We start from the raw sequence: 21,694 nt of genomic DNA, 5'->3' as shown, positions 1-21,694 counted from the left end.
TGTCTGTCCTGAAAGAGGAATCCCTCATCAGTTGCTCTTCCAGGTTCTGGGTTTTTAAAATACACAATTGTGCAAACAAACTAAGCTATTAAGGCAAAAGTAGACCAGAGACGTAAAATTACTATGTTTGTGTGGTGTTTTTGACGAGAGCAATGTAGTGACTGCTTCTGGTTAAACAAAAAGGATCCATATCTTTAGTGATCCTTTCCATAATGTTGTCAGACATTTATAATAACATTCTGAGCCTTTCAGTGGTAAAAACAAGAACTTTAGTGACACAATTACACAAACAAACGAACTGATAGACCAGATATGCAAAATTATTATTTTTATCAATGGAGTCAGGTGTCTTTATAAGAAGGATTTAACAAAAAGGTTAAACAAAAAGGATGTTACTCTTTAAAAAAAAGGTCCATAATGTTGTCAGACATTTATAATAACAATCTAAACCTGTCAGTCGCAAAAAAAATAAGCACTTTAGAGGACATACTTTGACAGGACGCAATTGCCCGCAAGGACCACATTGTGAAACGCTATGCTAATGACGCATTACTTGGTTCCACACACCAGACGTAATGATTGGTTTCATGTGTCGAATTCCCCCTGACCCCTCCCCCTCTCTCTGAAGTATCGCGATATGTCAACACTGCTGGTTTTGGGGGTTACAGAAGAGATATCTCGCGCTACCTGCGCACTCTACGTCTCATTCCGCCACGGTCAAGCCAACTGGGAAGGGGTTTCTGTTCAACAGTAATCATTTCATTTGGAAACTATATTTATACGAAAGACTTCGTTTTATTTATTTAAAGTAAACGTAATCGTCTAGTTAACTTTCTAGGTAACCGTTGGCCGAAGGTCGTAATTTGTAAGTTACAGGGAAAAAAGAAGCTAATTTAACGTTAACAGCATAGCCGGTGTCGTGCTAACAAAGAAAATCCTTTCTCTTCAGAAATAATCTCCTAATACTCCTCTTTAGTTATGAGTCATGTGGTCGTTGATAATCCACACGGTCTAGAGCAGCAGGTGAGTACTTTAAGCTGGTTACTTTTTGTAGTTTTTTCCTTTAAAAATGTGGTTATTTTCCGTTACGCACATGCAGTTTCGACAGAGAAAGAAGGGGGCTTCGTTAGCTCCGTCGCTATGTTAGCCTTCAGCTAAGCTAACGCTGCGGCTGGTCAAAATGGAGGTGGTGTCGCTGTAGAGAAGATTGTGATGGCGGAGCTCGCCACTACGGACTAAACTAGCGCCGTTTTTAGGGCTGTATTTCCGTTTAAAATGCAACAGTCGTCTTAAATTCTACTTAATATAATATGTAATTAACCTCTGGTGTGGTGTTTTGAATTAAAGGCAGTTTACAAGGTTGGCTTAAGGTTTACGACCCGGCCGGTATCCTACTAACTTAGCCCGGCTAATGTCGGGCCTTCTCAACCTGAAACGTGGCGCAGAAGAAAATGTTGAACAGCCGGGTTTTTAGCCACCATTTATGTTTTTTAAAAGTAATGGTCTCGACTTACTAAGTCGTTCAGTCTGTATTTATTACGAGAAGCTACTTGGCTACAAGTATGAATTCACACTATTTCGCGTTTTTGTCTTTAAATAGTATTAGTAATGTTATCTGAGTATTTGATCAGAGGTTAGATGGTCCTGCCATTTCGATAATTAGTTTCATCAAAGCCAAAAAAGGGGATTTGTAGTCTTTTGAATTATAGGTTCAGCCTGAAATGCAAACCCAATTGAAACTATTTTGTGTGTGTGTAATCAAATATTTCAAGTTGGGGGATTGCTAAAGGTGTTTAGACATTTTATTGTTTTACCCTCTATTGTTTGTAGTTTCACACTCATTGTGTATGCTCATCTGATTTATGAAGTTTCTTAAACATTTCCCTCTTTTTCTTTATAGCTTGCTGTCCTAGACTTGAACTCTGCTGACGGGCAAGGCGGAGGAACTGGCAGTAAGTAATAAAGCAGATTTAACTTAAAAGATGTGATTACCAGTTTTAAGCCTTATGTCAATACAATTTGGCACCGTTGTATTGAATAAGTTCAAGTTACTAATGGAAACCAAAACTGTTAAGATACGATTCCTTTATTAGTCCCTTGTAGGGGATATTTGTGTTGGCACAGAGGATTGTAAAGAACAAAAATACAATTAAAGTAAAATCAATAGCTTTCATACATAGCAGGATAAATAATGTACACACTTTATAGCATCAATGTATAATTAACATTCAACGTAGGAGTAGACGTAGGACTTGTTATAATGAAATCCACTTGAACACAAGGCTTTGCTTTAAGTGAAGCTTCTTGTGTGCAAATCTAAGTTTGTAAGCAATTCAAATCTTAATGAGTCCTTAGCTGTATGTGGCATGTGACCTTTGTTTTTTCTCTCCACCTAGGGCGTTACATTCCACCTCACTTGAGAAACAAAGATGCTCCTCCTAAAAATGGTGAGTTTACTTCCAACACCCCCCCCCCCCCCCCGCAAGCCGTAGTCAGACCATCAACATAGGGCTGACTTGGTGGTTTCAATGTTAAAAAGCCCCATCAGAGCATGGTAAAAGCAAGTACAATTGAGAAACATAGCACATTGATCTTGACCAGTCGAGACAAAGATGAATGGTTCTGCAGTGTTTCTGCTGCTTCAGACCATGGGAGTTTTGAGGACATTCTTTTCTTACTAGTGCACAGAATGCCATGTCGAGTTGTCTTTTTTTGGTGTCTGTGCATGAATAAAGTAAGGCAAGTAGCACTGTTAGTTACCTCAGGGCACATTTTATGTAGGGCAAATCTAGCTAGACCCTACTCTTTATAATATAAGTGGGGCAAATTTGAAGACTATTTTCACAAGTAGTTTGTCAATGTTTATTCTTGTCTCCCATGTGAACAAGAGTGCTAGCTGTTGAATGCTCTGAAAAGGGAATTGTAGTAGGTGTTAAAGTGTTGACATCTATGGACTACTGGTGTCTTTTTTTTAATCATCTGTACTTGTTTAGCCTCTTAAAGGCTTTAAATCAAGACATGTAATGCCTGACGTACTCATTCAAGTACTTTTGAAAAGATCTTGGAATCATGGTACCGTGTCATTGCACACTTGACGTTTTTCTCGTTTTACTGTTTTCTTATTCCACAGCAGGAAATGCTTATTCCGCTGGTAGACAGTGCGGTTATTCAGTGGCACCAGTAACCCTCTGTAAGTCCCTTCTGTCTGCTTTCGCTGAGGGCAACCTGCATTTTTAGATGCATGAAATAGCCATTTTACACACCAGCAAAGCCAGTGCAAAAGGAGGAGAGGGTTAGAGCTACACACCTCACAGTAAAACTTAATAATGGGCTCATGATTAATTGATGTGCTTCTCTCTGCTGCTATGCTTGCAGCCAAAATAAGAAATATTAAAGGTAAAGGACAATTTGTTTAAAGCATAAACTTGTTGGGGTAATGCTTTCCCTTACTGTAGTGAGATGGATCTTTAATCTATTTGAGCATATGATAAATGCATTAAAATATATTTTTCCCCATTCTGTATTCAAGCCCATATCACCTGCAATGTCCCCCAAGCTGCTTCTAAGCAATTCCTACAGCCATGGCAGGCCGAGTGTCAGCAAAGGCACAGAGATAACTATACATCAGGATGGGATGACAGTAATATTGGTAACTATTAGTGTATAGTCAAGCCCAACACTCATACTGCATGAGCCAGTAATTATGGGTGAGTCCTTTTTATAGCCTGCTTCCCTACCTTTGCTCAGGTTACCCAAGACTGGCCTCTCAAGAGCTTGCCTTTTACCATGCCTTCAGTGGGGGTTGGCGAAACAGATGTGGTATATCTTGTCCTCTATCTGCATGCCATGCCATCAACGTGTTGGTAGAGTTTTAGTGTATATAGCTGAACACGGGCCATAAACGGTGTGCCCTTGCTTTGTCATGGTCACCTGACAAAAGCAGCAGAAATCTGGGTCCAACAGCGTTTGTCAAAGCTTGCAAAGGAAGTTGCTTATGATGCATGGTGCCTTAATGACTGTGCACTGCATCACTAGTGTGGCTGTTGTACTAATGAGACCATATCGGCTGTGAAAGAATTATTTAAGACATTCACTTTTTTTGCGTTATATCCTTTAACCTCTTTCAGTCTGTCAAGAAATAAAAGTATGGATTGCCAAGAAACTGAGCTTTACATTGCTGCCTTGGCCTAATTCAATCACCCACTCATTATTAATCACAAGTCTCGAAGTTCGTTCTTTTTTAGTTCTTTATAGACCGTGTAGCCATTTGTCTGCCTGCGGCAAACTGAAAAGTAAGTGGGATTATTGAAAACAGAGCTGCATACAGGCTTTTGTTCCAGCTACTGGCAGCTGCAGGTGATGGCTTTGATTAGTTAGTTCTCTCTTAGGTGGAGTTAAAATAACCATTGAAATCTTCCAGTGTAGTCGGTGGTTGAATGAAACCCCTCTGCACACTATTTGAATACTCCTGATGTCTGTCTGAAAGAGATGTTTGTTTCTGCTGGGTTGTTTCAAAGTAGTGCTCATTAGGTGCGGTGAATAGACCAACTGACAGACATCTTTAGCTTGTCTGCATTTAATGTGCAGACTATCCATGCTCAGTTTTATCCTAAGTGTAGTTCTGGGATATAAAACTGCGTTTACTTACTTACGTTAAGTATAAGAGGACTCATGCCAGCATGTAGTCTCTGAAGTCGAGCAGGCTCTAGTTGATGCACCCCCTTGTGGGTGGCTCAAGACACACCTGAAATATGTGAGACTGTGCTAGGGGGCATATTCTCCTTTTCCAAACAGTATTGGATTCAACAGACTACTGAAAGCTCACACTTATAAGGTTTGAAAACATTTTTACCTGTCAGACATAAACGTATTTTGGCATTGGTGTCTCTCAATTAGGCTGTGATATTACTGCATGGTCTACCTTGCAATGTTTGCAGAGTGCATGTGCATTGTTTTTGTCTGATACCAGCCTGAGTGACTAAATTCTACCAGAAATTCGGATCCTGTATGTTTTGAGCTGCACATGTTTAAAGTAAAGCTCAAAACTGTTGTAAACATTTGGACTCAACAGTGAGTGTCTCTCCACATCTGAACTGGAAGTTATTACTTTCATGCCGCCCTTGATTGCGTTGCAGTTCCCAAATACTCCATGAACTGACTAAATATCTTATCTCAGGGCTCTATGCTAACCTCTTCCCAAGGAGCACATGTGTTCCTAACAAAAATGTAACAGTTTAACAAACTATTTATTATACACATTTATACAATGTGTTTGCTTTTTCTCCTTGTGTTCAAATATGGTATGAAACCATTGGAAAACTGCAAGTGAAGACCCTTGTACATTGTACCATGTACATCTGCCTTAATATTTTGTTAAAGGTTTTTAAAAATATTGAAACAGATGTTTTGAAATTTTAGGCATACACCAGCACCCACCCACACAACCCACACCTAATGTAAACAACACTACTGGGCACTATTACAATAACTTTAGTAAATCAGAAAAGGGGGAATGTGTTAAGTAATTCTGCTTTGAATTGACAGTGTAGCCTCTGCGTAGCCCCGGACACTATAGTAGCCTGACGTGCACCTCCTACTCTCGAGAGCACACTGGCATACCTCCAGTTTTGAGTGTATTAGTGTAATAATATAACATTAGATTAAAATTATACTGCTAGCATGTTAAAATATAAATTTAATTTTACTATATGTAGGCTATTGTCATTGTATGTAATGTATGTATACTATAAAGCCCACCACTAGTGTAAAATTACAACGAAGCAACCCGCTCACCGGGAACACTCTCGGTGCTCCTGAGGCTAGGTGGCTTTTTTTCCCAACTCATTTGACAGCTTTGCATCGCGTCCTGCACGCTACTACGGGCGGGATGTTTTGACTGATTAGCGTTGCGGCGGGCAGTGTGGGGGGTTTATTGTAGGTTGTAGTTATGGTAGTTACTCGCACATTGTGCTTGTAAATTTTTCCGGTTCGCACGCATCGATTTTTAGGGGCATATGCGAGCAAAATGGCCGCACTGTAGAGCCCTATATCTTCCATCCAATGGTTACCCTTTTTAGCTTGATTTAGAAAATATTAGACGGTCTGAATTTAATCACTCAGATTGGGTATCCAAGTCAAAATACTTGTGGCACCATTTACTTGTCAAAGCTACAGGCTGATGTACAGCACACAGATGGCGTGTGAAGCATTTACAAGGCATTCCCCTTGTGCTTACTTAAAGGGGGCATCATGATGGAAGCAGCATTATGGCAATCATAAGTCAGTTACCCCTCCCCCCACTCAGCTGGTGTCCAAAGCTGGGCAGATTGTTGTGGTAAATGTCTCATGCAGGCAGAATCGGGGCTCAGTAGTCTCTGGGTAAAGAGGAGTCATTCTACCCAAATAATGTGAATAGTCAGTGAATTATTTTTTTTATCTAAAACCTTTTGATTTCTCTGCATCTATTCACTTGTGCAGGTGTAGAACTTGCTTTGCATTGTTTGCCTACTTTCTCATAATGGACATTAACTTGACCTGTGATAGCCTTTTTTCTGCTAATCATGCTTTTCTGATAATTATGCAAGCTTTCACCCCAGGTTCTGGTCTGCATCCCATCTTTCAGTAAATTTGGCGAAACAATAGGTGAAAACTTGAGGAGAGACTCATGGCTAGTAAGGACTCCTTTGAGTACAGCCAAATGTGTACTTGCTTACTGACACAAATGAGTTAACATGTGCAGCATTTATTTGCGCTTCCTCACACGGCTCTTTTTATTCTGGTTTTTCTTTTTATTGCCTTCAATGAAGACTCACCTGGATGGGACGGCGGACGCAGCAATGGATTCGTGAATGGTTACCATGACAACCGCACAAATGGTGGCTTTGGAGGGCGAGGACCCCCTCGCAATGATAGAGGTGGGCGTGGCGCCTACCGTGGTAACAGGGGTGGAGGCTCGTTTAATCAACCATTACAAAATGCAGGTGGGGACATGGCAACCCTGACATGCTTTGAAGTCTAATTGTAGAGCGACAGTGTAGTTAAAGTTGAAAACTCGACCCCCACCACCCCTCCAGTTGTTACTATATCAGAAGCTTAGTCTGCATATGCATAAAGGATTTGCAGTAAATTTAAGTTAAATTAATATTACTGATAGCGCTTTGCTTTAAGGGAAAGATTACGCTCCACTTCTGGAAAGAGGGGTGACGTCTGACTGCCTTGTTATCTGTTGGTTACAGGCATGGGCAGTTTTGACAACAAAGATGGCAACTGGGGAGGAACTCAAAGGGATGCTGCCTATAACAGCTTTGGGGGCCGTTCTGATAGGTCCAAGACTGGCTTCTTCAATGACCGTGGGGCAGGTTCAAGAGGAAGGTGTGTAAAATTGTTGCATGTTATAAATTTGTTATGTTAAATCTTAATGTTTTATAATATCTTAAATTTTACAAAAATGCTTAAAATATAACCTGGATCAGACTGAAGTAGCTTTTTGTAATTGACACAGAATTTCCAATGCTTTATTTGTATTTAAAATTGCTTGTTTACCAGAGGGGATAGATCTAGCAAAGATGCTGGAGGTCTTCTAGCTTGTAGTAAAACCCTGCTGGCAGAGGGCACCTTTTTTTATAACCTGTTTTAAGATGGTTTCATACTGTGTAAGTACAGCTATTGACTTTAATGTAGAGTTATAACCCTGCATGTTGTATAGTTTGCTTCTACGTTTTCACTTTTTGAGTAAAAGATCTTGACTGTACAGCGCTGTGTAGGCCTTGCTTTAACAGTCTGTGTGCATTATATACAGATATGAACGTGGAGGCTTTGCTGGTGGAGGAAACAGCCGCTGGCAGGAGGACTCCAGAGAAGAAGACTGGTCCAAGCCCACTGCTCCCAATGAGCGCCTGGAACAGTAAGACAGACTTTTCTCACGTATAGGGCTGAACAATTAATCTAAATGTTTGAAACAAATCGCAATATGGCCAATTGCAAAATCCAAATGTGGCCCAACATTGCATTATACAAATCACTTTGTAAAGGCAATGTTTTTTTGCAAATATTTCAGCCTTATTCACAAATGCTATCAACCATCTTGTTAAACATTTGTAAACGTTGTTTTCTAGTGAGTTGTTCTCCGGAGGCAACACTGGGATAAACTTTGAGAAATATGACGATATTCCCGTGGAGGCCACTGGCAGCAACTGCCCACCTCACATCGAAAGCGTAAGTCTATACTAAGCAATGATGCCTATTCTTATAGGTGTTATAATGTCCATCCTGTTTCTACATGGATGCATTTGAAAAAGGTTTGTCTTATACTGATGCAATGACTGGTTGTTCTGTAGTTCCATGATGTGGACATGGGGGAGATCATCATGGGGAACATTACCTTGAGTCGCTACACTCGTCCCACTCCAGTCCAGAAGTATGCTATCCCCATCATCAAGTCCAAGAGAGACCTGATGGCTTGTGCCCAGACTGGTGAGTATTTATCTATGCGTTTGGCTCCATGGTTTTTATAATTTAGTTTTAGGTTATTTAACTGTATTCATGATTCCTGCTTTCAGGCTCTGGTAAGACTGCTGCTTTCTTGCTGCCAGTGCTGAGTCAGATCTTTACAGAAGGTCCAGGAGATGCTCTGCAGGCCTCCAAAAACAACGGACAGGTATGAGGGGAATGACAAATCCACAATAATCAAACTCATCCTGCATTACCATTTAACTCGTTCTGGTAAACATTTCATCCTCAGGACAATGGAAGGTATGGTCGCCGTAAGCAGTATCCAATGTCCCTGGTGCTGGCACCCACCAGAGAACTGGCTTTACAGATCTATGAAGAAGCAAGGAAGGTGAGCTACAATCCACACAGCTCACTGTCTGACACCATCATATTGTTTACCTGATCATTGAATGTATCTTGGAACTCAATTGTTCTCTTCTTTCCTTCGTTCTAGGTTGCCTATCGCTCCCGTGTGCGTCCCTGCGTGGTGTACGGCGGTGCTGATATTGGTCAGCAGATCAGGGAGTTGGAGAGAGGCTGTCACCTGCTGGTGGCCACACCAGGACGTCTGGTTGATATGATGGAAAGGGGCAAGATTGGCCTGGACTACTGCAAGTCAGTATTGCTCAAGGATTCCTACTGGGGGATGTTTTAATTTATTTGACTCTAAATCTTTATTGTGGTGTCTCCTAATTATGATGTGTCTCTACAGCTACTTGATCCTGGATGAGGCTGACCGCATGTTGGACATGGGTTTTGAGCCACAGATCAGACGCATTGTGGAGCAAGATACAATGCCGCCTAAAGGTGTCCGTCAGACCATGATGTTCAGTGCCACTTTCCCCAAGGAAATTCAGGTAATTGCCTATAGGAGCCCCTCCCCCTGTTCTTCCTGCCATTGTTAAAGTTGGGAACCACTATTGAAAGCATGTTAACATTTGAACCAAATCAGGATGTGCTTTGTGCAAAGTCCCATCAGTGTATGCATTTTTTATCAGAAGCTAAGGGGTTTCTTTTCTAACCTTGTCTTAGACCTGCTGGTACTGTCCTTTAAAAAAATAACCATAGCCAGTTGGAGTGAATTGTTTGACTGTGTGCAATAAAATTGCAGGCATAAATCTAGTAGAACCTACCAAGGTGCCAGGCAGTAGATTTAAAAACTATTTTCCCTGCTGCTTGGTGCCCTAACATTATCGGGATCAGCAGGGTAATTCGCATCACTGTACAACCCAAACTCGCGGACTAACAGTTGGAGAACAATAACAACAAATGCCCTGGGATTCTCACGTATTTTTCTGTTCTCACCCAGTATCCTCCCATTAAATGTTCCCCTGTAAATCTCCCGTATCTTTAACCTTAATATCAAATAAAAATCTGCAGCCGTATTTAAAGTGTTGGCTGCGCTCTCCTCTGGAAAAACCGGTGGTCTTGGTATTTCGGCGATCTGCAGTAGTCATGTGGAGTGGCAGTAGGTCTGTGTAAAAGATGTAGACCGTGCTTCTTGCACAAGGATTAAATGAAAAATAACCCACTGAAATGATATAAGGCTTATAGCCTGTAAACCATATGAAATTATAATGAATATAGTAACTAGAAGTAATAACGATATACTAACAGTATAATATGGAATTAACATTGTACTTTTATTTAAATGTACCTTATTGTCAAATGTCACTGACAGTTATGACTCTCTCTGGCTCGCTAAAGCCCACAGAACCTGAGCTTTCCAGAACAAAAAGCAGCTACTTCAGAGTTTATCATCAACTCAGGATGTCAATTTATAAAGATGCGGTTTGTTTTTGTAGTCAATTCCACAGGAAGGCTGTATTAAGCTATAAGACGTTTACATTAACCAGGCAAAGGCTGGTATGGTTTAAGTCTCTAAGACAGAGGGAGTGGAATTTGTTGCCAATGTTTCCTGGCAATAAAATAAACAATTTCATGATACTTATCTGTTAATTTTCATACTTAATACACTGTTTTTAGGTCAAATTAAATATACTGTATAACGCTACATGATAAATAAAAGGCTTCAAATAGACTCGGTAATCGGTATCGGCCGATACTGCTTTCTGAAATCTTTCAGCATGAAATGACTTCTTCTCCCCTCGCTATTTTCTATCTTCCTCCACTTTGCAATCTGCGCCATCAAAGCACATCTTCACTTGGCCTCACGTAAGTGAAGCATGTTTCGCGTAACAATGGGCTAGGGCTGAACTATGAATCGTTTTTTAAATCAAAATTGTGATTTGAAAGAAAGCGATTAGCTAATTGTGATGTCAGCGATTAAATTGTAGGTTAATTATACAGCACCTCTGACCTGTTTTTAAACAGTCATGCAGTTACAAATTCATTCCGTTGTTGTCCTTGTGTGACACACTTGCTAACCAATCACAAGTGCCATGCGCCTCCTGTTACGGTCCTACTTACCAATCAGAGCTAGCACAGGGCGTGTACATTTTACAACAACAAAAGAACTGGAAGAAAACATTTTAATGGCCAAACAAAGCCTGCGGATGTGCCGCAGCCTTTGTTTGGCGTCAGCTCACATTGAAGTGTTTCAGCAGCGTTGTTAACATGTTCTTAATTTGTCATTTTGTGTGCTTATACAGCTCTCTGAGAGCCCGTCCCATTCCGCTCTGTGCAGGCTAAAGTTACATATCCACATGGAGCATTTCAGAATAAGAGCATTTTGCTGACTTGTTCAGATTTTGCTTATTTGTTCACTTGTTATGGTTAAGTAGCTACGTATTTAAATTGTCTTTTGTTTGGTCTGTTTTAACTGTTGATGTACAATCGGGAGTCTGCTAAAGGTGTTTATTATTTACCCTATTCTCTATGCCGACATGATTATGATGGTGCTGTTTGCAAAGGTTTCCCTTTAAATAAATCAAAACACTTCCACCATAAATTGATGCCGGAAAGGTCCAAATTGGAACAGGAAAAATCACCATTATCCAGGAAAATAAAGCCCTGACCAGTTTGCATGCCTTTTTTTTTTTCTTTGGTGTGTGTGTAGATCCTGGCTCGTGACTTCCTGGAGGACTACATTTTCTTGGCAGTGGGACGTGTTGGTTCCACTTCAGAGAACATCACCCAGAAGGTGGTCTGGGTAGAGGACAACGACAAGAGGTCCTTCCTCCTCGACCTGCTTAACGCCACAGGTGAGAAATGCATACACATTAAAGAAAATGTTGTCCTCCCCTAGGGCACGTTGGGCTCTAACCCATCATCCTGTGTTTTGTCAGTCTTCCCCATATCAGGCTAATTTTGACTTTGCTACATCTTTGCTAACACATGTGGTTCATTTATAGCCAGACCTTGCAGTGAAAGATAAAAAATATCAAAAAAAAGGGGTGAGCAGGCACTGAAATCGCTTGGCTTGTTTTAAAGGGGTATACTTATGATGACATAAAGCTGTTATATCTGTGTGCTGAGCAGCCTTACATTTACTGGCCGGTTTGGTTTTATCTCAGTTATTCCCAGTGAGGTTCAGGAAAATGTGACAGAGGCCCCAGAGAAACCTGGTAAGTATAAACACATCATAACTTCACTCTGACCCACAAGCCAGAAACATCATATCCCCACAGCTCATCCTGTCCCTCCCCAGCTGACATGCTGCCTCAGTTTTGTTTTTTCTTTTCCAGTAAGAGCTTGTTGGAACGATAAGATTTGCCTTGCACGATGTAGCGTGAAATTGCAAAATTTGAGTCAATAGTACAATCTCTCTCTGCACTGAAAGGGGCGTTCTTTTTTTAGCATAGTGTTCAGTGTGTTATCAACACCGGGTCACTAAGGTCAGCTGGCTCAACATGTTGGCTGGCTGTCATAGAAGGCTCTCTGTTTCCACAAGGCAAGTGGCGGTGGCAGATTTAATGGCCCCAACATATTACTCCAGTGTACAGACTGTTTTCTTCTAGTTTAGACCACTTAAACTCTGAAAGCGATAACGAATACTTCGAGTCATCTCTTGCAATTACTGGCCTAGTAATGTAGAAGTCCTGTGTTTTGTAACTTCAGTTTACCTCCAAAAGAAATCTACAGGCATGGCAGTTGGTACAGCCACTGCCACCATAAAAAGCAAACCAATGTGTAATTTGTCATGGACAGGCTTGTTAAAGCATGCACTTGGCAGTTATTAACCACAGTAAAGCAGTTCGGGGGGGGAGGGGTTGGTACCACTCGACAATTTAGCTTGTCTGATTTATCTTAAAAGTACTCACAGGCTGTAGTAGTAGTATGGAGAGACGGGGGCTTTGATGGATGTTTAATAAAATGTTTTCCCCTGACTGGTGCCAGAGTGCAGAAACATTTGCAGGGTTGGTTACAACTGTCCTACCCCAACTACCCCTCAGCCATTTTTACCGTCCCAAGCTTTTATCTTAATAAATCAATAATTGTCTAAACTGCTGATCCGGGCATATATTTATGGATCAGTATAGCTGCTTGAAATGACGGCCAGGCTGTTTTGTGAGCGTTGGGCTCCATAATTTGTGTAATCAAATTCTCTCCTAGATTCACTGATCTGTCAAAATACACACTTGGTGAGCTCAGATGCCAACAAATCTGTTATATCTATCTTTTTACAAAGATTAGTGTGACAAACATTCAGCTTGCAGCTTCTCATTTTCATTTCCGGATGGTTAACACATACAATGTGTTGTAAATTAACATTAATCCTGTGAGTAACTTGACTGGAAACTGGCCAACATTAATTGTTACTGACCTTGGGTTTGTGAGCTCCCTGTGAGCCAGTGTCTGCACTGAGCCAAAGACATGTTGTAGAAGAAGGATCACTCTGTAATGCCACTGTACAACCGCGAGTAAGAAGTCTCTGTTCTCCCAACAGTGATCAATCTTAAGCATAAAAAAATAGGTGTGATATTAGTTAGGCTACAACTGTTTGTTTATTTTCAGTGTTTCAGATCCATAGTTGGACAGACAGTTGGCAGAAAGTTTTAAAGGACTCTGATGGGTGCAACCTTAGTTTAAACGAAGTTATTCAGGACATCTTCAGTATGCAGAAACCTAAAGCCAAGGTTGACAGTTAATGGTTATCAGTGAAATTTAAAGCTTTTTTTTTAATGCAACCCCTGTATCCATGTCTACGTGGTCATTTTGTTTGTTCTTTTACATCATGATCTTGCAATTGCCCCCCCCCCTTTTTGTGACAATTTAAGTTCCTGCTCCCATCCTTTTTTTTTTTTTTTTTGTAAAAAAAAAAAAATCCATCCATAGCCTTGTTCCCAATTTTCTTTCCCCCCTTTCATGCTATTCATTCTGCTCTCCTCCCTTTGTCCCATCCCTTTTTTTTACTATTTCCCATCTACACAGGCAAAGAATCGTTGACTCTGGTGTTTGTGGAAACAAAGAAGGGAGCCGACGCTCTAGAGGACTTCCTTTACCACGAGGGTTATGCCTGCACCAGCATCCACGGAGATCGATCCCAGAGAGACAGAGAAGAAGCTCTGAACCACTTCCGGTCTGGACGCTGCCCCATCTTAGTGGCTACAGCTGTAAGTAATCTTTGCTCTTACTCCTACATTAAGCTTTCACCTGAGCTTAAACCATAGACGGTAAATAAGAGGTGGATATAGTCAACATGACGGCACCTGTTGGTTTGTAGACCACATTTTGAAGTGTTTGGCCTTTTGGCTGTCGCCAGCTTGTGTGTTTTTGTTTTTTTGGTTTTTTTTTTTTCTTTTTAAACCAGGATTCTAATTTTGACGGGCTTAAAACAAAATAGACAGCTGACTTCTAAAGCTTTTTCAGTGCCGCTGGTTAAATGTACACAATGCAGCCTCCCCTGCTCTCTGGTCTATTTCCTATGTCAATATAATTTTGTCAGTCAATACACTATTCTTGGTCAAAACATCATTAAGCAAAAACTAAAATAGTTGAATAAACTAAGTGTGTAAAGGTGGTCGCTTCCTCCGATTTCATGTTTGATGTACCATCTTAAGTTTAGAAAAAATCTTACAATGTCAACATCAGCGTTGGTGTCAATGCTTGTTTAGTTTTAATTCTTCTCTTATAACGCGGATTTGCCGTAATTTGTCATAACGCTATGAACTGTGGGCAATTCCCTCAGCCAAAGTCTGCAGAAATGCGGACTTACGAAAAGGGTCTAAAAAGGGCTCAATGTCAGAGCCCTTGCGCGCTTGACCATTTGACAGTGGGGCGGCCCTAAGCCCTCATGGACTTCCCGGGAATGCACCTTTGAGGGTGGAGATTGGGCTTGAGACCATAAACTCAATAGGAAAGTGACTGAGGTAAAAAATCAGCTGAGAAGTAGCCTCCTTTTCTCAGACTTCTATACAATCACACTACTTTGTGCAATCAATGGAGTCGCCCCCTGCTGGCTGTTAGAGAGAATGCAGGTTTAAAAAGCATTACGCTTCCATGTAAGGATACACAACAAAGGTTTACATGCTGAAACCAAATGGATTCAGATGAGTAAAAACAAAGTGAACATTAGAAATGCAAAGAAAGTCACGTTAGCTCGCTGGCAACGCCGAGCAGTTGCTAATGTTACCCGGTGCAAAGTTGTATTGCTTTCCACATTACTTCACCAACTAACGCGATCCATATAACTATCCTGTGTACCACTGGTATTATGTCAGTGTTTCATTTGGTCTGCAAGAAATTAAGTAATGGTAAAAATCAAAAGTGGATTTGTTTACTAGCCTACAGTGATGCAGGCAGGGCAGCCAGCTAACGCTACTTTAACTCGGACCTTCCACTGTTTGCTTGTTTGCTAACGTTCAATTTAGATTTAGTGTGGTATTTCCAATACTCCAGTATACGGCTTCTCCACCTCTAGGTCGGTGTAACTATTCAGTTCAACCTCAAGCTGATAAAAACATGACTAAAGTTGCAGTGGGAGTTTACCTGAGTTTCCAGCATGTTGTGTGAAGCTCTCACTCTGCCTTTTCTCGGGAGTACCGTACCAGTGTCTCACTGCGCTGAATGAAAGTGTCAGAGCCGTTGTTGATCTGCCTCTGAGCCGAGAATGTTTAAGTAACAGAGCCTGAACGTGTCTGTGTGAAAAGCCACAGCCTGCATGCAGGAGTTTCTGCGTTTAGTGCAGGATTTCTGTATGAAAGTGGTTGTGTTTTGGATTATGCTTGCTCATGAGTTCAAGCCAGCACGCGTGCGAGTACACACCTGGTTGCAATCTTAAAACCACACCGCTAGTGGCTGCTGAAAACTCCATAATGCCCCTTTTTAAGATCTGATTTGAGGGGTTTGTGATAGATTTTTGTTCATTGAGCTAATTTTAAGATACTTAAGAGAATTTAACAATTATTGCAATAATGATTGTAGCCTTTGATTTTAATGGTTTGTGCCTGGAGAGAAATTTTACAGTATTATAACTTCAAATGAGCCAGATACATTTTTGATCCAGGTTTGCAAATGACCTGACAAGTTCAAAGGGTGACATTAAAGGCTTGTTTCACTATTCGATTTTGAAAAGACCCTGTAGGAAACCAGGCCAACTGGGTCACGGAGCTGTGTGGTTTTGGCTGAACTGGTGAACACTGGAACATTTTTATCAGTTGTTGCTAATGAACTTTAGTTTTATTAGTTTGGCCAGTTGTCTTGTCAGAACGTTACATTTAAACACTGTCCTACTTTCCCAGGTGGCTGCTAGAGGTCTGGACATCAGCAATGTGAAGCACGTCATTAACTTTGATTTGCCCAGTGACATTGAGGAATACGTTCACCGTATTGGCCGTACGGGACGTGTGGGCAACCTCGGTATGAACTTTGTTTTCTTTTACCCAAATTTAAAATAACACTTTATGTATTTTAATGACTCTGTATAATCATACTCTTGCTCTGTTTTGTGCAGGTCTGGCCACGTCGTTCTTTAACGACAAAAACAGCAACATAACCAAAGATTTGCTGGACATTTTGGTGGAGGCCAAGCAGGAGGTTCCCTCCTGGCTTGAAAGCCTGGCCTACGAGCACCAGCACAAGAGCAGCACCCGGGGGCGCTCTAAGAGGTAATTGTCGCACACGTAACAATTTTTTATTAAGCACATACACAAATATCAGATGGAAGCCAGGGCCATACGAAATGCCAAGTGGGCAAGGTTTTTTCCGCTTTTACAACCTGCGTCTTTAGTAGTTGTAGTCCTTATTTCTATTGGCAACATTTCACTAACTAGCTGAATAGAATTTGGGAAAACATATGTGCTCTCGAACAAATGCTAAGTTAAACAATGTCGTATCTATCAGAGTGACTGAGTTTGGCATTTTTTGAAAATGAAAGTGAATAGACCCAATTTGTTAAATCTGTCGGTGAGCACAGACAGGTGACAAATTAAATGAAAACACCTGAATTAATGTTAACCTAATGAATTCAGAAGATTTCACACAGGTGCACTGTGCAGGAGATAATTAAGCATTTAAAGCACATTTGTGCTTTGTGTTAATAATAAAATAAAATAAATTACCAAGCAGGTATCTTTGGTATGTGGATGGCTGAAAAATATACAGATGAAGTACATCGAAACACTATATAAATAACACTAAATGAGGAAATAATTTTTGGGAGAATGTTCCTGTAGAGTTTCATGTTCTGGTGCCACATGGTGGACAAACGCGTTACTAAAGACACTTTAACTTGTCACCTGTCGGTATAGGGCACATGGCAGGTGAAGCAAAGTATTGTGGGTCATTCTCATCTTTAATTTGTAGTCATCAGAAAATGTGTGCCTAACATCTAACTAACAAACTGTTCTTGTCCAGGTTCTCTGGTGGTTTCGGAGCTAGAGACTACCGTCAGACGCCAGGTGGCGCCGGGAGCTTCAGTAACAGCCGTGGAGGGCGCAGCACAGGAGGCCATGGAGGAAGTCGTGGCTTTGGTGGAGGTAAGGAAATTTCCCCAGGCTTTACCTGTGCTTTGCTTTATTTTCAACTTAAAACCATCAACCTTTCTATATAGAACACTGCAAAGTCATAGTTTACAAATGGCTCTCTTTATTGCAACACCTGCCAAGCTGTTATCCGTTCTCTGATTATGCGCGTGTGGGTGACCTGATGAGGAGCATAATTTTTAATCTTTCAAACAATAGAAAAATCACCTTGCTTGTCCATAAAAATAATACCAATCAACTATTAAGGCTTCAACAGGTGGTATTTTCTGCAAGGTACTGAATTAAGGGCACTGGTTTTTAAACGATACCTAGCCCTACCGTCAATTAAGTTTAAATGAATTTTCTGTTTCTGACGTCTGACCTTGTCTTTCAACAGGTGGCTTTGGTGGCAACTTCTACAGCAATGACGGCTATGGAGGAAATTACAGCCACTCTGGAAGTGTGGATTGGTGGGGCAACTAGTCACCATAGGAGTAGGTTGCAATGCCAACCCAATGGAAACCACATGTTAACTTAAGCCAGACCATAACAACCCTCCCGGTGTAGCTTCACTGACACACAGTACATTACCCACCCTGGTTCTCTGCCATTCGCTTCTCTTAAAAAAGGAAGTGCAGCACGACGCAAAGGAAAGTCACCAGCACGTGCAACGCACCGGGGACCGCAGAGATTCGCACACCTCAGAGTGAGCATGGACGCTGACATGCATTGTCCGATAGCAACTTCGGACTTTCATTCTTAAAATTTTTTTTGTTCTTTTTGTGGAAAAAAACCCAATTGAATAACCTGAGGATCATTTATATGTTAATGTACTGTGCCTTTTGGAATTTAAACAGGAAATCTTATGTTATCTTCATTTAACTTGATGAACATGGCCAAGAGCTCTAAATTTGATTTTACTTGTTTTTTGTTTGGTGAAATATATATATATATTAGAAAGGTAAAATAAGCTTGGACTTAATCAAACCTTGGCAAATACTGGGGTATTGTGGCTCTGAGTCATGATTCCATTTGAACTAAAAATTTATTGCAGCAACATCATGTAGCCTTTTCTATATAGTCAAACAGCTAATGGAGCCGTTGGTGTTTGTGTCAATACAAACTGGCCCACTCTGTGAAGCAACCGTATTTTAATCCTTAAGGACAAAGTTACACTTGATTTTTCTTTTTCTTTCTTTGCTCACTCTATCCTGGACAGGCTCCTTTTTATGGATACGATGGTCTTTTGAAATAGCCATTCCTATTGTAATCTTAAGAAACACGGACGTCATTAAGCTCAGTGCCAACAGTTGCTGAGGTTTAAACAAGAATAATCACTGCTGGAACTTGTTACTCCACATTATTCAATTGACTTGACAGTGTTATGGCAGCTAGTATGTTACAAAGTGCTAGCTACATTAAGTGGGCGGTGTTTTTTGTTTATTTTTACTTGAGACATTTTTGGTGCAGGTGTGTGCGAAATTGAAAAACTGGGATCAGTTTTTTCGATTTTTGAATTGTTTCTTCTACAAACATGTATCAACAACAAAAAATGCCTGCCATCTTGAAAGTGAAGTTCAAAATGGCCGCATAAAGGACCACAGCATCGGGAGGGCATAGCGTGGTGTTAGTGTTTACCGAATCGACCGGCAACCATGAGGCCCAGATGGTATTCTACGCTTGCAAGTGTTTTGTTTTTTGGTCAAGGAGGGAGGGACACGTGAACTTGAGTCGCAGGCTTAACTTAATTACAAACGTTTTCTCTTTTCAAGCTGCGTTGGAGGCATGGGTCATCTTTAAGAGACAGGCATGTGAATGATCACTGAGGTTTATCAATCGAACAGCGAGGAAACTCAGCATAGTAGAGCAGCGCTCCGACCACTGGGGTTGGGGGGAGGGGGACGAGGGGCACGGTTCTTCGGTGCACCACCGTCAACAGTGGCTTTGGTTTCCATTGCTGCGTAGTAAATGGAGGTGGCCAAAGATGAGTGTCAACTTCCTTATGGAACATTAAAGTACTGTCAGGTCCTCTGAGAGTTAATCTGCTCAGACGTGTATAAAAAAATAAATATCTGTGGCTTCGTAAAGCCAGAGCAGGCTTTTCCTCTCAAAGAGGAGCAGCCATCGAGAGGAGGAGAGATGGGACGTTTCACCTCAAAATTCTCCGTTTTCTCATCGGGTGTGTTGTGCCTTGAAACCTTTTTTTTATTTTAAGAAATTGAACTAAAGCGGATGCACTGACAGTGTTTTGAACTTGATTGAATGGTGCTACTTGATTTAGGTGTGTAGGCCCTTGTACGTCGTGCCCATCGAGTTTTACAAAAAGGTTCTTTTATTGCACATCTAGAGTTTTATATAGATGTCTTGGATATGTGTGTCCTTAAGCTTCCAAATATTGTGTGTGAGGAGATAGTGGAAAATAAAAACGCAGCTTGTTTACAAAGGGGAAGGGTTCTCAACGTTTAAACCAGGATTTATTTGGGACCAGGGGATTTAGCAGTCGGGGGAATTTAGCCATTTGCACAGATTTCTAGATTCTACTTTTGCTGCTAGTTTTGTGTAATTTATTAAGCATTTTTGACAAATATTTATTTTTGTAAGCCTCAAAGTGATTCTTTGAAAGTTTCAGAAACTTGACCAAAAGACAGTACAAAAAACACTGGCACTTGAATGTTGAATGTCACCTGTATGCGTGAAATTTATATATTTCGGGGTAGTGTGAGCTTTTTAATGTTTAAGATACATTGGACTCAGTAAATAATATCCACAGCTGTTTCAGGGCCTCCTCAGGGCTGGTCATCTCTATTAGATTAAACTGATTGGTCACCAAAATTTGAAATGGAATGAACAAACATGCCAAGGTTTGGAATATAGCTGTCAAATGAGCAAATAAATTTCCTAAGCATATCAGTGCAGAAGTGTTCAGATTCTCCAATTGTGTGCATTATTGATTCTTTACTCTAATTTGACCTGATTATTTTTCTCCAGTGAATGTCTGGCACATGGCAATCCTTAAAGAAACAAACATGTGGTTTATTCTCATTGTTGTATTTGCAGAAATTACTCTTCGAGTTCTCCTTGAATGTGGACCGGGTCTGAAGGCAGCTGTTGGTGCAGTTTTGGGATGAACAGGATTGTTTCTGTGCATATTTTTGCAATGCAGAACTCGAGACTTGTTCCACATTCTCTTGAGAACCCTAGAGATCTTTAGACGTAGACTTTGCTTTCTGTATTAGCTTCTAGGCTACTGCACTGCATGGGAAACACTCAGCTGTGCAATTGTATGATTTTACCAAAATAAAATGTTTGAATGCAAAAAGTATCCAGGAAAATCAAGCATGTTTCATGAAGACTTGTTTACTGTAGCTGTGCAGACAAGACTTGTAGCAAGCAGCCTGTTGCCTTGTGTGGACACAAGGCATATGGGCAGCAAAACTAAATTTGGTGTAGATGGATGAGCTTCATTTCTTTTGAAGAGGGAAAAACAAAGTATATATAAATATTTCCTTTGTAAATTCACATGTGTCAATTGTGTTATTTATCCCACACCGGTGTTAGGAAGAGGTTTAGGGCCACGTGTTAACTTTGTTTTCACAAGTTCTTCACATGTGGCCCTCAATCCCCTTCTCTAGGGTGTAACTGTTAGACCCTTCACCAAAAAAGGTGACTTCTATCTGGTGGGTATTTATATTTTTTCTCTCCCTGCCAGTATTTTCACTACTGACTGGTTAGTACTGATTTCTGCAACAATTTATTAGTCTGCTTGGTAGCATCCAATTTACTCAACCAATTTACTTGTCCTCCCTCAACTGGTTCGTACAGTCTCCTGACACCTCGTTTCTGTTAGTTAATTTTAGTGAAATTACTGCTTTTAACATCAATCAGCTCCAACTCCAAACATGATCTGCTCAGTTTATCTGCCATTTAATGAGATGATATATACAACACTTATAAAAGTTATGAAGTTTGATCAAAGATTTAAAACCTTTCAGGATGTAGGCCAAAAACAAAGGAAAATGTTCAAACCATTTTTGAAATGATGAAAGCACTTGCAAATAACAAGCTCATACAAAATGTAAACCATATTTTTTTTTTTTTACAAAATAACCCAACACAGAGGAATATCTTGCAGATAGTATACTGCTCAAAAAAGGGAACACTTAAACAACACAATGTAACTCCAAGTCAGTCACACTCCTGTGAAATCAAACTGTCCACTTAGGAAGCAACACTGATTGACAATCAATTTCACATGCTGTTGTGCAAATGGAATAGACAACAGGTGGAAATTATGGGCAATTAGCAAGACACCCCCAATAAAGGAGTGGTTCTGCAGGTGG

The 21,694-nt window shown here is 40.7% G+C and overlaps 1 protein-coding gene across 9 annotated transcripts; it reads left to right on the top strand.

The window, feature by feature from the left end:
- The first annotated feature begins 692 nt into the window (after nucleotides 1-692).
- ddx3xa (DEAD-box helicase 3 X-linked a) lies at nucleotides 693-20,676 on the top strand. Of its 9 annotated transcripts, none has more exons than XM_038721411.1 (21): nucleotides 693-865; nucleotides 950-1,023; nucleotides 1,901-1,952; nucleotides 2,397-2,447; nucleotides 3,131-3,190; nucleotides 6,807-6,980; nucleotides 7,236-7,371; nucleotides 7,799-7,903; nucleotides 8,115-8,214; nucleotides 8,337-8,472; nucleotides 8,559-8,656; nucleotides 8,741-8,839; nucleotides 8,945-9,105; nucleotides 9,203-9,347; nucleotides 11,510-11,654; nucleotides 11,967-12,017; nucleotides 13,825-14,006; nucleotides 16,134-16,251; nucleotides 16,346-16,499; nucleotides 17,248-17,369; nucleotides 17,752-20,676. In XM_038721411.1, exons 2-21 carry the CDS (start codon nucleotides 979-981, stop codon nucleotides 17,835-17,837), a joined length of 2,220 nt encoding a protein of 739 aa, XP_038577339.1. In that variant the 5' UTR covers nucleotides 693-865; nucleotides 950-978; the 3' UTR covers nucleotides 17,838-20,676. The 9 variants fall into 9 exon arrangements, with proteins under 9 accessions (XP_038577339.1, XP_038577346.1, XP_038577342.1 ...); XM_038721418.1 differs by lacking the exon at nucleotides 11,967-12,017 and adding exons at nucleotides 3,530-3,649; nucleotides 3,748-3,819 and having other exon boundaries at nucleotides 693-1,023; XM_038721414.1 differs by having other exon boundaries at nucleotides 693-1,023; nucleotides 6,807-6,914.
- The last annotated feature ends 1,018 nt before the right edge of the window (nucleotides 20,677-21,694 follow it).

This window comes from Micropterus salmoides, unplaced genomic scaffold (assembly GCF_014851395.1).
Source record: "Micropterus salmoides isolate LMB-PRFRI ecotype aquatic unplaced genomic scaffold, ASM1485139v1 Ms_hic_scaffold_15, whole genome shotgun sequence".
Taxonomy (NCBI): Eukaryota; Metazoa; Chordata; class Actinopteri; order Centrarchiformes; family Centrarchidae; genus Micropterus; species Micropterus salmoides.
Note: the sequence above shows the minus strand (reverse complement) of the source record. Positions and strands in the feature narration are given on the sequence as shown.